A 15946-nucleotide genomic window follows, 5' to 3' on the forward strand; every position below is an offset into this window, starting at 1 on the left:
CAGATTTGAGAAATATTTAGTAAGAGTACCAAGAGGGGAATGTATGAATTGGATGTGGGAGATAAGCTAAGTGAGGGCTATCAAGTTAGAGGCTTGAAACTAGAGGTTGGTACACTACTGGGAAGAAAATGATTGAGAAAGCAGAAAGTGTGCTGTCACTTTGCTTTGTTTGGTTTGATTTCATTTGGGTTTCAAAGTGGGGATTGATCTAGACTTTTATTGTGAACATAACTTTAAGTGGAAAACTTTCAAAAAGAACAAGTTAGTTATTGATTAACGAGTCTGAATGTCAGAAGAGATATTGAGGCAAGAAATATCCATTGCAGAGATATGAGAATAAAAGTGGCATTTAAAGTCCAGAGATTGGATGAGATCAAACTGAGAAAATATAAACAGAGGAGAGAAAAGATCTCAGGGCCAAGTCCTGGAGGGACCTACGATTCAGATGAGTGGATGAAAAGTTGGAGACCAGTAAAGAGATTGAAGAGAACTAGACACAGGGATAAAAAGAAACCCAAAAGACTGTGGTGCCACAGAAGCCGAGTAAAGAAAGAATTTCAAGGAGCAGAGAGATATCAACTATGAGATAAGGTGTCAGACAGGGAACTAAGATGGATCCAAAGAAACATCCATTGATCGTACAAAATGAAGTTCATTGGTAAATATAATAAGAGCATTCAGTGGACTGTTAGGGTTAAAAACAGTGAGAAGTCAATTGAAAAGAGAGGTGGGAAGAGTAGAATCGGGAAAGGAAATTAAGACAGACAAAATATTTTAGCCTGAAGAGGAGTAAAAAGAAAAAAGGAGGTGGTAGTCATAATGAGATATGGAGTCCAGAGAGAAATTTTAAGATGACAGATATTCAAGCATGTTGGTTAGTTAATAAGAATATCACAGTAATAGAAATCAAAATTTCATGTGGCAGACATAACTTCAAGAGCTTAGTGTCTGGTGGGTTAGAAAAGATGTCTCTGAGAGCACTAGTTTGGGAGATTTTCCTTTTATAGGAAGCAGAAACATAGAAGTAAGAATTAGGAACAGAAAAAGGTCAAGTTGCAAGTTTGCTGGTGAGAACTAGAATTAGAAAATGTGTCTAATAAGAAATGTGGCATCTCCCTTCCTGTGACCCTAGAGAAGTAGTGAGAAGGTGAGATTCAGCTGGAGTTAAGCAAACAGCTTCTGTCACAGGACTTCACTTACCACACTTTTCTCTTGCAAGACAGTTCATCAAATAGGATTTTCCTGTGCGATACAGCCCAACGATGGCCACAACCACCACTGGTTGAGAAATCTTGTAAAGAATCTTTAAGGCTTTCTCGTTCACTGACATCTGCTCATCCTTGTTTTCCACCAAACACATGGGGACCAACATGATGGGTCCAGATGCCATGGCAACCTGCAAACCCAAAATAGTTTCTCTGTAGTAATAACATCACAAATTCATTCTCTGATTCAAGGTTAATCAAAGTCTGTGTGCATCAGCAGAGGGCCGGTGGGACCTCTGTACTTTTCTATGGCACAAAATGTAGGATAGCATTTGATGGTAGTGATGAAACAGTAGATACTATCAGCCTCCAAAGTTTTACTTCCATAATAAAAATAAAATTCAAGCAATGATTCTCATTCATTGCTGAGCTCTGTGACAGATGCATTACAAAGCTGACCTCACTGCTCATTATATAAACCTTGCAAATTTGGACTTATTATATCCACTTTGCATATGTAATCAATACAGTTCAGAAAGACTGAGGGATATGCTCAAATTTATATGTGAACAAGTGGTAGGTCCTGGATTTGAAACCAAGAGAGTCTATGTCACTATACCATGCTTTGCAATCACTAATCTGGGAGAATCTTTCTTAACAACATTGAGTATTCCATATACTCCTAGAAATTGTTTTCTTAATTTCCTTTTAAGTCTGTTCATAGTTAGTATATAGAAATGCAACTAATGTTTGCATGTTGACTATGTATCCTGCTACTTTGCTAAATTTATTACTTTTAACGTTTTTGTGTGTGGAATCTTTAGTTTTCTACACATATAATCATATCATCTGTGAACAGAAATAATTTTACTTCTTCCTTTCCAATTTGGATGCCTTTCTTTTTCTTGCCAAATGCTCTGGCTAAAATTTTCAGTACAGTGTCGAAATGAAAGTGGTGAAAGCAGGCATTCATGTCTATTTCCTGATTGTAGAGAAAAATCTTTCAATCTTTCACCATTATGATGTGTGCTGTGGGTTTCTCATATATGGCTTTTTTACATGGAGGTAGTTTTCTTCAATTCCTACTTTGCTGGGTGAAAGAGTGTTGACTTTTGTCAAATGTTTTTTTCTGCATAGCTAGAGAAAATCATGTGCTCCCCCCTTATTCTATTAATTTAGTCTATACTACATTTATTAAGAATAAACACCACTTGGTCATGAAGGGTCATAGAGTATAATTCGTTTAATGTGCTACTAAATTTGGTTTGCTGGTATTTTATTGAAGATTTTTGCATTGATATTCATCAGGGACATTGGTCAATAGGTTTCCTTTCTGGTAGTCTCATTATGTATTTTTGGTATCAGTATAATATTAACCTCATAGAATGAGTGAGGAAGAATTTCCTCCTCTTCAATTGTTTTTAATTGTTTGAGAATTGGTGTTAGTTCTTCAATGCTTGGTAGGAATCAACAGTAAAGCATTGGGTGTTTTTTTTGTTTTGTTTTGTTTTGGGGTTTTTTTGGTCAGGACATTTTTTATTACTAATTAAATATCCTTACCGACTGTAGGTCGAAAATAATTTTCTTTGTGATTTCGCCTTTGCAGATTTTGTTTTCCTAGGAATTTGTCCATTTCATCTAAGTTATCTAATTTGTTGGTGTGCTGCTGTTTATAGTGCTCTCTTTTATCTGTTTCCTACAGAATTGGTAGTAATCTCTTTTCTGGGATTATCCTATGGAAAAGAGTCTATGTAAATAACTTTCTCATTTCAATATTAGTGCCTTCCCTCTTTTTTTTTAATCAAGCTACCTAAAGGTTTGTCAATTGATTGATCACTTCAAATAACCAGCTTTTGGTTTTATTGATTTTCTCTATTGTCTTTCTATTCTCTACTCTAATCTTCATTATTTACTTCCTTCTGTTCAGTTTGTTCTCCTTTTTCTAGTTCTTTAGATTAGAAAAAAAAGTTAGATTTTTTTATTTGAGATTTTTTTCTTTTTTTAATGTAAATATTTACACCTTTAACTTCCCCCTCCCCTTTAGTACTGCTTTCACTGTATCCCATAAGTTTTGGTATGTTGTGTTATCATTATTATTTGTCTCTAAATATTTTTCAATTTCTCAAGTGATTTTCTTTGATCTATTGGTTGTATGAGTGTGTTGTCTATTTCCACAAATTAGTTAACTTTCCAGTTTTACTTCTGTTACTGATTTCTAACTATATCCATTTTAATCAGGGAAAGTATTCTGTATGGTATCTATCTTTTTATATTTATTAAGACTTAATTCTTGGTTAACATGTGTTCTATTCTGGAAAATGTCCTATGTGCTCTTGAGATGAATGTGTATTCTGCTGTTATTTATAGAAGCTCTGTTAGACCTAAGTGGTTTATTGCATTGTTCAACTCCTCTATTTCTTTAATTAACTTCTGCCTGATTTTTCTATCCATCATTGAAAGTGAGATATTGAAACCTCCAACTATTTTAATAGTACTGTTTATTTTCATGTCTATTCAATTTTTGCCTTGTATGTTTTGAATTTCTGTTATTAGGTGCGTAAATGCTTACACTTACTATACTTCTTTCTATATTGAACCTCTTCTTAATATATAATGTCTTTCTATGCTTTTTGTAACTTTTCTGACTTTTAAAGTCTAGTTTGTCTGATATTCATATATCCACCCATGCTTTCCTTTTGTAACTGTTTTCATGAAACATCTTTTCCACCATTTCACTTTCAGACTATTTGTGTTTTTGAATATAAAGTAAGTCTCTTGTAGACACCATGTAGTTTTAACATGTTTGTTTTAAAATAAATTCTGCCAATTTCTACCTCTTGATGGTAGACTTTAATTCATTTACATGTAGAGTAATCCTATATAATAAAAGGCTAATATGCAAATCAACTGAATGGCAGAATGATGTGCACTGACCACCAGGGGACAGACACTTAACACAGAGCCAGGCTCACAGCTGGCAAGAGCAGTGGTGGTGGCGGAAGCTTCTCCCGCCTCCATGGTAGCGCTAAGGATGTCCGACTGATGGCTTAGGCCCACTCCCCGAGGGATCCCAGACTGCAAGAAGGCACAGGCGGGGCTGAGGGATGCTCCCCCGCCCAAGTGTACAAATTTCATGCACCAGGCCTCTAGTTACTTATAAAGAGGAATTACTTCTATCATTTTGCTATTTGTTTTCTATATGCCTTATAGTTTTTTATCCCTCTTTCATGTCCAGTTGAATTTTTTGTACTAAAAGATTTTAATGCTCCATTCATTTCCTTTTGTGTATATCTTATAGCTATTATATTTTCGGTTACCATGGTAATTATATTTAACATCTTAAAATGATCACACCCTAATTTAAATTTAAACCAGTTCAACGTCAATAACATACAAATACTTTCTCATTTAAGCCATTTTTATGGTTTTTAGTTGTTGACCTCTTAAATATAGTTAAAAACAAAAAATGGAGTGACAGACTGTTGTTACAATAACACTATCAGTTATAATTGGCCTTGTATTTACCTTTATCAAGATATTTATTCTGCTGGTGCTGCTGTCATGAAACAAATGGGCAGAGAAAGGACCTAAGAGAATCTCAGCTATCCCCAATACAGGATTTTTCCTTGATCACCTTCATGTGAATAGCTCAGGGACCCAAAGAGGGTGTGGGGAGTCTCTTGTCTAAGCCACAGACTGACAAAAGGAAAGTGTTCTTACTGAAGCACAACTCGGGTAACTGTAAATGCTTGCCCCTTTCCCTTAAAAAATCCATCTACACCCTGATGGCTTCTGAGCCCACAATTTGGTCCTGGTATAAATTTCACCATTAATTATTTTTCAGGGAAACTGTAAGGAAAGAGACACAAAATGAGTAACCAAAAGGGACTGCTAATATCAACAGCTTCTCCTGGGTGGTCCCAAATCACCATTCCAAACATAACAGTGATAATTACCACCTTGTGCTTCTCTGGGAATAAGGTTTTCATATCTAGGCTATACTTTGGCAGGCTAAGTTTAGTTGTTCTTTCCTGTCACATTCATGGCACAGTAAGCATAGGCTAAAAAATTTCATAAAAATTTTGCAATAAAAAATTCCTCCTTTTTGGTTTTGCCCTTACAATCCCTGAAAGGGCCAAAGTGCTCCCAATTTGGTGAGGATCTCAGATTGAATGTTATTGCTGTCACTGGACAGCCACGTCTATCGTGCTGTAGAGAGGCTCTATCCAAAGTAGGGTCATCATCAGTGAGAAGCAAAGCCATCACCTCATCAGTGTCCTAAAACCTAAGGCTTAACCAGTTCTTAAGAGAATAGTGAGGCTTATGATGCTGAGGAAGGACCTGGCACTGGAATGACCTAGGGACACAGCCATGAATTTAATTGTTAAGCCAAAGACTTCATGCATCTCTTGTGTCTCATGGTCCTAGTTGTTGAGAGCAGCTATAAAAATTGTAATAAGTATGGCAAGTATTCATCAAAATCTGAGTTTTTAAATTGACAATTCAACTTGACATATGACAGATCAATGAAATGTAATATCTATAGAACCATTTATAATACTAAAGGGACTGAGGAATTTAGGTTTCAGAAGGGAAACAGCTTTTGATTTTTCTCCTTTTTAAGAAGTCATTAAAATCCTTTTGCCCACAAAGTTCAAAATTCATCCCATGTGGGGAAATTGAGTCACTGGGAGATTGATTTGTGCATCAAAATAAAGAAATAGATATATATTAAGGGCCAATAAAAAGTATATATTAATAAAAAAATGTCAATGAAAAATAACAAGAAAACCTCTCAGTTATCTGCACTCTCCATGTAAAAGTTCAAATGTATCCATGTGAATGACTCAGAACCAAGCTGCTGTTGGGTAGGTCTGCATAACTCCTGGAAATATCTGCCATAGAATTTCATTAGGGAGAAGGAAAGAACTACTTATTTTCCAGGAAGTACTGAGTTGCTCCTGCCCAATTTTCAGGATGTACCAACAAAGAAGCTGCCCCTGGAGTCCAAAGCAAGCTTGGACCTGAGCAGTGATTTACAGCCAATATCTGGTTTCCAACTTTTAAAGATGAGACTGGGGATGGGGATGAGGCTGTAATCCATAGGCAGCCCATTTGTTTTGGGTTCTTCTTTATTATTTTCCTCTCCAATAAATGAAGGCAGCCAGAGTCTCTGAGTCAGTCTGCTCTTGATGCAAAAAGAGAGAGTATAGGAGGTGAATCTAATCTATGTGGAGTTGAGATTGAGAACCAGTGATAAATCCATTCTAATGCAAATTATAATGAGGAACATGGATGAAAAAACTGCCTCCACCACCCCCACCCCATCCCATTAAACAGCCAGGAGAAGAATAATCTCTTATCTCTTCACTTGCTGCTGTCCTGGTTATGTGACATCCTACGAGGCTGTCACTTTATAGCGACCACTGCTCCAAAGGGGGAAGCTGAGCTTCCCCAGAAGAAAGCCAGCAACTGAACCCTGCAGTCCAGCCTGTCCTACGAACCAAAGCCAACAACTAACCCTGCAGTCCAGACTGTCTGGCTACAGAGGCCCTTACCTCCCTATTCCTCAGGGACCATTTTCAATCAGAAATTGAGAGGTTTAAGCTCAAGATCAAGTTGCATGCAAAGGAATGTTGAAGGATTAGCATTTCTGCCCCTCAGCTCCTCAGGCCGGTGTGTCAAAGATGAAGCTCCCAGTTGTTTCTCACTCCTCCTTGCTCCCTCCCTACTCCCGCTTTTCTATTGCTAGTTTATAGAAGGTGGAAAGAAAATGGAGCAAAAATTTGAACTGAAAATGAAAGTAATTTCTGTCTTTTTTATTTTGTTTTGGTAGGGACCACACATTCAGAAACAGTGCAGGATAAAAAACAGGCTTAGACCTTAGAGTTTTTAACAGTTGATTAAAGGGACAGAGAATAAATTATTTTATATAAATAGAGCTTGCTAGAATTTTTTTAATGCTAAAATGGTTAATACAAAAATAACTTTCATATATTATAGTGTAGGTTGAGGACCACCTTTTTCTTTTTCTCCATTGTCTAGCAGGGGCTAGTGACTAGTCTGAAGCAGCAATGGAGAAGGGGAAGGAATGGACCCCACCCAGTACCTCTGCAAGGAGGTCACGGTTTACTTAGTCCATCAGTCCCAGGGGACTTCAGTCCCTTTCCACCGACGAGATCAGAGACGCTTCTCCAATACAGGGCTCTTTGTGCAGCCGTGAGCAGCTGCCCCAGGAGGAGCGGTTTCTCCCGGGGACACATTGCGCGCGCTGTCGCCCTGCAGCCGCCTTGGGTCCTATCGCAAAAGCTGAGGCTCGGGAGCAAAGCGCCTGGCCACCTGCCCTGCCAGCCTCCTGCCCCGCCCGCGCCCGCCTCCCGCTGCTTCCCCACAGACCACGGTGCCTGCCCAGCCTGTGCCTCCTATGCGGGGTACCGCTTGGACACGGGTGGTCGTTGTTTTACGAACATGTGTGTGGAAGACCAAGACTAGGAGCGAACTTACGTGGTGCGTGTGCCCCGGCCCGGGGACCAGTACTCAGCTGTCCTTGCTCTTCCTCTGCGCTCCTTCTGCGTCTGGATCCTCCGGTACCGACTACTCTCTTTAGATCCTGAAAATGTTATGGCCAAGCAGTTATGGGTCGGGTCGGGGAGAGTCAAAATCGAAAGCACACGAGTGAGTGTCTAGTGGTTTTAACTGTGAAGGGTTCTCATGTTTGTTAGCAGGGAGACTAGAGGTCAAAGCGTGGAGGCGCACGGAGGTGGACGATCCCTTTTGGTTCCTCCTTGGAAATCCACCTACTGTCCTTCCTCCTCAGTTGTCTTGTGTCCCCTGACCCCACAGTGAACACAGAGTAGCAGGCTGAATGTGAGCCAGTAGCAGCAGGCTGCCAGGGGGCTACTGCTTCTCTCAGGGGTACTATGGGGTTAATATGAGTGTTTTGTTTGTTTTAATTTTCCTAGACTATTTCATTTCTGTCTCTCATTTTAAGTACTCTTATTATTAACAAGTCATTCTTCATTAAAGAATTTTACAGTCAGAGATAATCGCTGTATTGAAACGTATTCTTCCATTTCTTGTGTGTGTGTGTGTGTGTGTGTGTGTGTGTGTGTGTGTGTGTGTTAGCTCTGAGGGAGATTATAAAGGTTCTGAATTTATATATTTTGAGTGTTTGCTTTAAATAAATACAATACTATAAAAATTTCAAAAGTGAGTATTTATTTAAAATGAGCAAAGAAATCACAATCATTGCATTTTTAAAAGCTGATAATGTCATATTTTCTCTCACTTTTATGATTTTATTATGTCCTATTAAGGTTTTCCCTTCATATTTGAATTTTAGTATGAGCATTAATTCAGAAAAATAAATATATAATTTAAGGCATTACATTGAATCAAACTCTGTAGTTCAAATTAGTCCCCTGCTTCATCTGTTGCCTTCTGGATGAATATACACAGGGGTTCTGCTATGGAACCAATTTGGGGTTAGTTTCATTGTCTATTTTTCTCTGCCTAGAATATTCTGAGTTTCTTTCAAAGACATTAAAATGTTAAATCCACTTTTATCAATCTGTTTGGTTAAAATTGGCTCTTTGAGAACATGGTAAAAACTAGGTAACAACAGTTCAATGTCAGATATCCATTTTCATAGCATGATCAACAATATATTACTAAAATGAAAATCTTGTTCTAAGAAAGTTGTTACATTGACTACAATATCAGAAAATACATTGAAAAATGAAAATTTTAAATTTATTTCTTTAAATATGTGAGGTAATATTACCAATCATATTTTTATTGGAATGTTTACCTTTTAGTATGAGTTTATATCCAAGACTTCCTATTTCCAGAGTTAAAATATATTCTTATTGTGTCATGCCATTGCACAATTTTTATAAATTGTCTTTATTTGGTATTTTTAATTTGGGTAATAGTATGGTTTTCCTGCAACACATGATGCTGCATTTCATTGGTACAACTAATACAATTATGAAGCCCATTGCCTTTGCATATTGAAAGATGAATAAAGTAAGGTTCTCACCTTTAGACAATTTACACCTTGTAGGAGGCAAATACAAAATAAAGACAGAAGTGATAAGTGCTAAAATGATCTTACAAATGAAGTGTTGGTCACTACAAAAGCAATAGTATAATTATGTTAGTAAGGGTTGTATGTGGCTTTATAGAGAAGGTCCCATTTCTGTTGGATCTTAAAGAATGACTCACTTTTGAAACAAGAGTGATTGAAGGAAAGATATTTTAAAGCAAAGGATAGAAACTAGCAAATATACGAAAGTAGGGACTGGATGCTAGGAATCAGTCTGGTCCAATGCAGCCAGTATTAACAGACTCTCAGAGAATAATGTAGAAAGATTGATTGAGACCTGAATCATGGGCTACGTTGCACAAGCAGGTAGAGACTTTAAAGATTACTAGACATGCTCTGAGCCATTTTGAATTGTATTTCTCTGATGGAAGGAGTAGAGAGTGAATAAACTGAGAACATTGGAGAACAAGATCACTTAAGAGGCTGGTGCTACAGCTTAGAAAGTATATCACAGTCCCCCATTCTAGGTTCCACAAAGGAATTCAGGCATTCAGGTACTTTCCATTCTGTTGTTCTATATCCAGGAAGGCATTGTACACATATGCAAGGTCAAAGGTTGAATGCAATATCCAGACAGTTAGATGGAAAAAAGTGACTAGTTGAGAACCCACAAATAATATACATATACTTCTGGTTATACTGCATGTGCACATGGCCACACCTAGATGCAAGAGCAGCTAGAGAGATGTAATGTCGACTACCTAGATTGCTATAACCTCATCTTATTATATGGAGTAACATATTTGGAGCCAAAAATTCTGTCATAGCTCTAAAAGTATATGCAATAATATCAAAAGATATTAAAAGACCTTGAACTTAACTTGGCAATTTCTAGAGTTGAGCGAAAGCTGGGTTAAGTATAGTGAACCTATACTACTGACAGAGAGATTGATTGATGATGCGGGATGAGAGGTGACTTAAAGTTCTTTTGACCTTTAACTCACTATTTTATCATTGTTATTATTCATCATTTTTAATCTTTTTAACTAATTTATATTATTTGAAATGTATTATTATTCCTATTATTGTTGAAGAAAAATATATTAGGAGTCTTTCTTTCCATAGTAGTACATGGTTTCAAGAAAAATTCTTTAAAAGATATATTCTAAAAGTGTAAGTCACAATGTGTAATATTGGTGAAGGAAGAACTATTACAATGATTTCCAAAACCGATGGAGGTTAATGAGACTAGATTTAACTGAAATGAAATTTTTGCACGTTTTCCTAATTTACCTGCAGTTGTTTTAGAAAGTATGTTTATTTGGCATCAAGTACACTAGGTTTTAGGGCCTGATAGGAATTCTCAGACAGGCAGAGTCTCATTTTAACACGCTGTACACAGAGCTTGGTGGAAGACCATAAAACTGCTGATATACCAGTCTTTCCAGAGAAGCACAAACTTAAAGCAGTTTCAGTTCAAAATTTGTGTTGAGTGTAGTATCTTCACTCCTGAGTCCAAGTTCCAATTTGTGAAATTAAAAGACCAGATTGGCTTCCCTCCAATGCCTGTGACATCTGGTTTGAGATAATGATAAATATGTATGGAATGACTGTTAAATTCTACTGCTGGAAATGCCTTTTAATAAATGTGCCCAAAACTTTTCAAGGATAATTCATTTTAAGCTAAATAATTTAAAAAATATATTTTTATTGATTTCAGAGGGGAAGGGAAAGGGAGAGAGAGAAAAACATCAACGATGAGAGAGAATCATTGATCAGCTGCCTCCTGCACGCTGCATGCTGAACACTGAGGGTGGAGCCTTCAGCCCTGGCATATGCCCTGACCACGGAATCAAACTGATACCTCCTGGGTCATAGGTCAGAGCTCAACCACTGAGCCAAGCCAGCTGAGCTAAGCTACAGAATTTTTAAGCTGTGGCTCTGCTGGAAAAACTACTGATTTACATAGGATGTACTTATCATTTTTATACCTCCAATGTCTTCAAAATGAGCATGTGCTGATGGAAAAGACTTATGAGAAGTAGCACCGTCTCAGAAAAGGTTCACTCCAGAAAGTGTACACATCTTTGCATTCCTTTATCCAGACTCCTCCTGAGCGCTCTCTGAAGGGTCCAGATCCCTGAATGTCCTGAGTTCTGTATGTTGATGGGCTTATTCCATGAAACTTAAGGTGCTCCAGTCCCAATTTGAACACCTGAGTTAGGTCAGTGAGTGGAGAGCTACCCAGGAATTATCCTTCCCAAATGGTAGAATATGACCAAACCTGAAGAAACACAGGACTTGGTTGGAAAGTTTGTAAGGAGGAATCTCCGAAGGTCGGGGCCTCTATGGAGAACTTGCCAAAGGCGGCAACCCCGGCCTTGACTTTTCCAAACAATTCTGAGCCCCTGGATGTTTACTGGAATCTTTATGTTTAGTCCTTAGACGTCCTTGCTTAAAGGACACTGCAGACGCATGTGTCTTCTCAAGGATGCTTACCCTGCTGATAGTGTCTAGTTAATTTTAGTTCAAGCTGTTGCTACAGTAAAAGCCTAAGGAGACAGGAGAATGGGGCTGTTTCGTTTCTCAAGCCAATCAGTCCCTTAGCCCTCTCTTTCACAGAAACATGTGTCAGAGTAATTATTCATCCCTTGCTCAAGGTCTGCTAGTCAGCTCCAGCAGACTTCAAGTCTTGTAACTGAGAGGAGCTCTTATTTTGAACGTGATGCTAATTTTTCTTAAGATTATATGTCCAGTACATTTCACCAAAGTTTGGCAGAATCAGCATTCTCTGTTCATTTCCACCTGTTGCTTTTCCTTCTCCTGCTTGTCCTTCTCTTCTCTCCTCTCCAGCCCTTTTACACCTCCCGCCTCTTGGGATATTATGCAGAGCCTGGTGAATCAGACATTTCTGTTTACAGCCAAGCATTCCACACATTATTATGCTGGTTGTCATGGCGTCTTCATTTCCAAATGAATATAAATTGTATTAGTTATCTGCCACTATAAAGTGGTGGAATCAAATATACACAAATTATTTCAGATTAAGACTCTAGAAAAGCTGTTTCTCTTTTAGAAACCATTGTAAATGTCAAGATGTTTTGAAGCACTCTCAGGAAAATTATTTGGAAACATATACTTAAGTTAAACTGAAGTTCCATACGACCTGGCCGTTTCAAACTAAGTATAGGTCCAGCAGAAATGTGGATACATGTGCATAAAAACTTGCAGAGAATGATCATAGTACCAATATGGATAAAAGCTCCAAACCGAATATGACTAAATGTCCATCTAAAATAGCTAAATAAACTTTGTGATATTGGATAGTGGAATATGTAATAGTAATGAAAATAATCAAACTACACCTAAACACAACATAGATTTATCTGACAGTCATAATGGTAAATAAAACAAATTGCACACTAGAAAATATATGTTATTTTATTCCATTTATATAAAATTGGCAAATAGGCAAACTTAGTCTTTGATGAGAAAAGTAATAATAGTGAGCATCTTGGATCAGGATGGAGTGATTATTGCATAAAAAAAACCCAAGAAAGTTTCTGGGATTTGGGAGTGCTCCTTTTTTTATGGTGTTTTTATTTTTTTTTAGAGAGAGGAAGGGAAAGGGAGAGAAACATCAGTGATGAGAGAGAATCATCAATCGGCTGCCTCCCGTATGCCCTTTACTGATTGAGCCCGAAGCCCGGGCATGTGCACTGACCGGAAATCAAACCATGATCTCCTGGTTCAAGAGTCTATGCTCAAATACTGAGCCACACCGGCCAGGTGGGAGTGCTCCTTTTTTAAAAACCAAGATAAAAATCACAGGGATGTGTTCAATTTGTGCGTTTCATCTACTGCCTATGTTTGAGCTTAGAACATTTCTGTTTACAGGTTATGCTTTAAAAAGTGAATATAGTAAAAGCTCTTATACTAATAAAAAGGCTACTAGACAATTTAAAACCTGATCTAAAATTCAGATTCTTTCCCAAGCTTCCAGTAACATAATCTCAGATGTGAAAATGACCTGCACCTCAATACATTTTGGGGCAATATGCAACTCTCCCCTGAGGGAAATTGGGGGAAAACTTACCAAGTCTGCCTGTCTCTCCTCTTGCCTTCTCTAATACGGATTAATATTTTGCAGAGGATAAGGTCTAAAGTTCATCCTCACCTTCTGTGAATGCAAGGTTCTGGTGTCAATTTCAGGACAAAAGTTGTTACTTAACTTTCTATTAATAAAAGTGAAAATGAAAGCAAGAGCAGGGCAACTTTGAAAGCAAACTAATGCTAAGAAATCAGCTGCTTGTTCTTCTGACCAATAAAGTCTGTGTTTATGTCAGGGAAGCAAAAAGAGCTCCAGAAACAACTGAATGTTTTCATGAACTTTGTGACCTGAAATTCTTGCCAATCCTCTGAACCACTTTCCACATAAGCTAAAGTTATGTATTGCATGCACATAGACTTGGAACAGTCTGTAAGAATCATTTAATTAGTGGTATGTAGATTAGAAGCCTTTTATTAAAAAACTTATAAATCAATAAGGTGTAGATAAAACCCTACAACATGTACACTAAAATTAACAGTATTTCTGGGTCACTAAAATAATTGAAGTTATTTTTATAGTTTTGTGTGCATTATGAATTTATTTTCAATGAGTGTGATTTTTTTCAACATAAAAGTACACATATATGATAAAATATTTTCCATTTTAAAAAAGAAAATGTTTTTTCTCACTATTGCAAATCAACAGGTATTTAGTGATCAGACAAGTAGTTAATAAGCACTGACTACAACCAGATCTCTGTCTCCCATTAGAACATAACTGGGTATATTTATGTCTTTTATATTAAGGTAAGTCAGATAGGAAAGGTGGCTTGGAATTGTTACAGAATTTACCAGGCGACCGAAAAATACGCAGGAGTACCAGAGGCCCAGGAAAAACCCATTTATTTCCAAACGTTTCACATGTGATTCAGGGGAGACTGTTTCTCTCCAAATCCTGAGCAAGCCAATATGGTGGAAGCTTTCCCTTCATACTCTTTTGTTTCTTTGTCCCCCAAATATGAGATGGGACTTCCGGGCCTTTCATGGGCTGTGCAAAAAGCCTTGTATATTGGGGTGGGGGCCATGAGACCACATCTAAAGGCCTGGCTTGGCATCTGGGGGTTGTGTATTGTTCATGGCTTATGGCCTTTCTAAAATGGGAATAGTACTTAGGTAAACAGGTCTTGCAGGACCAGATAATTAAAGAAGGGGCAGTGACTAGAGACTATAGGCTAACAGGAATGTTCATTAGGTTACTGGCACAGATTCAGATTGCTAGCCCCCCAGAATGTTTCATTTTCCCCGTCAGAAAGAGCAGTTATATTGGTCCTGGTGGTTTGGACAGAAGCTGGGCTTTTGATAGGTTTGCAGAGACCAAAAAAAGTATTTTATTCTGGTGAGCAAATAAATAGGCAAAACTTCATGAAAATAGCAGGTTGGAACTGGGACAAATTATTATTATTATTTCCTTGTGATAATTTAAATGATATAGTTTCTACATCTTTTTTCACTTTATGATATATTTTATTTTATTTTTTATTTTTTTTTTAGATTTTATTTTATTTTATTTTATTTTTTTAATTTTTTTAATTGCTTAAAGTATTACAAAGGGTATTACATATGTGTCTTTTTTTTTCCCTGCCCTTGACTATCCCCTGACCTCCCCCACCCCCCAGCGTCCCATGTCCATTGGTTATGCATATATGCATGCATACAAGTCCTTCGGTTGATCTCTTATACCCCTCCCTCCTGCCCCCCAACTTTCCCCGGCCTTCCTGCTGCAGTTAGACAATCTGTTTGAGGCAGCTCTGCCTCTGTATCTATTACTGTTCAAAAGTTTATAATGGTCTCTATTATCCATGAATGAGTGAGATCATGTGGTATTTTTCCTTCATTGACTGGCTTATTTCACTTAGCATAATGCTCTCCAGTTCCATCCATGCCGTTGCAAATGGTAGGAGTTCCTTCTTTTTTACAGCAGCATAGTATTCCATCGTGTAGATGTACCACAGTTTTCTAATCCATTCATCTACTGATGGGCACTTAGGCTGTTTCCAGATCTTAGCTATGGTGAATTGTGCTGCTATGAACATATGGGTGCATATATCCTTTCTGATTGGTGTTTCTGGTTTCCTGGGATATATTTCTAGAAGTGGGATCACAGGGTCAAATGGTAGTTCCATTTGTAGTTTTTTGAGGAAACTCCATTGCTGGGAGCCGGTCCAATCAGCTGATATAACCATGGGGAAAGGGTCAGCTGAAGGAAAGGGCTGTGTCAGGATGCTGCCTTCTTCCCTTTCTTCTCCCTCTTTTTCTAAACACTTCCATGCCTTGTAGTTCTTTTGCTTTCTCTTCTTTTTCTCTCTACTACCCTCCATCTTCCATATCAGCTGACCCGGAAGGCACAGCTTACTCCTCCCTGGACACCGACACCACCATCAACCACAGCCCTGATGGACCCTTTGATGCAGCCCTTCAACTCGCTGATGCTTCGGGAAGCCCGTCGCCAGTGACGCCACCCGCTAGCCAGACCAACAAAGACAATCAAACCAACAACTTGAGGACAGCTGTAATCCCTTGACTGAAGAGGCCGGCAACCTTCTACAGGAATGGGGCTCCTTGTGCACTCCATTCACTATGTTTA

At 38.0% G+C, this 15946-nt stretch overlaps 1 protein-coding gene across 3 annotated transcripts in view; it reads right to left on the bottom strand.

Annotated features, from left to right (window-relative positions):
* The window catches only part of LOC118676735 (guanylate-binding protein 6-like), a 34012-nt gene extending 20314 nt beyond the window's left edge, over positions 1–13698 (bottom strand). Inside the window, exons 1-3 of one of the 3 annotated variants that reach the window (XM_036351107.1) lie at positions 13349–13698; positions 7710–7815; positions 1201–1396 (exon numbers count right to left, since the gene is read on the bottom strand). In XM_036351107.1, coding sequence (XP_036207000.1) covers positions 1201–1390 — 190 coding nt within the window. In that variant the 5' untranslated portion in view covers positions 1391–1396; positions 7710–7815; positions 13349–13698. Of the gene's footprint in view, positions 1–1200; positions 1397–7709; positions 7992–13348 lie in introns of those variants that run through there. The other 2 variants (XM_036351108.1, XM_036351109.1) reach the window with 2 other exon arrangements.
* Between the last annotated feature and the right edge of the window lie 2248 nt (positions 13699–15946).

The sequence above is a fragment of the Myotis myotis genome, unplaced genomic scaffold (genome assembly GCF_014108235.1).
Source record: "Myotis myotis isolate mMyoMyo1 unplaced genomic scaffold, mMyoMyo1.p scaffold_m19_p_2, whole genome shotgun sequence".
Taxonomy (NCBI): Eukaryota; Metazoa; Chordata; class Mammalia; order Chiroptera; family Vespertilionidae; genus Myotis; species Myotis myotis.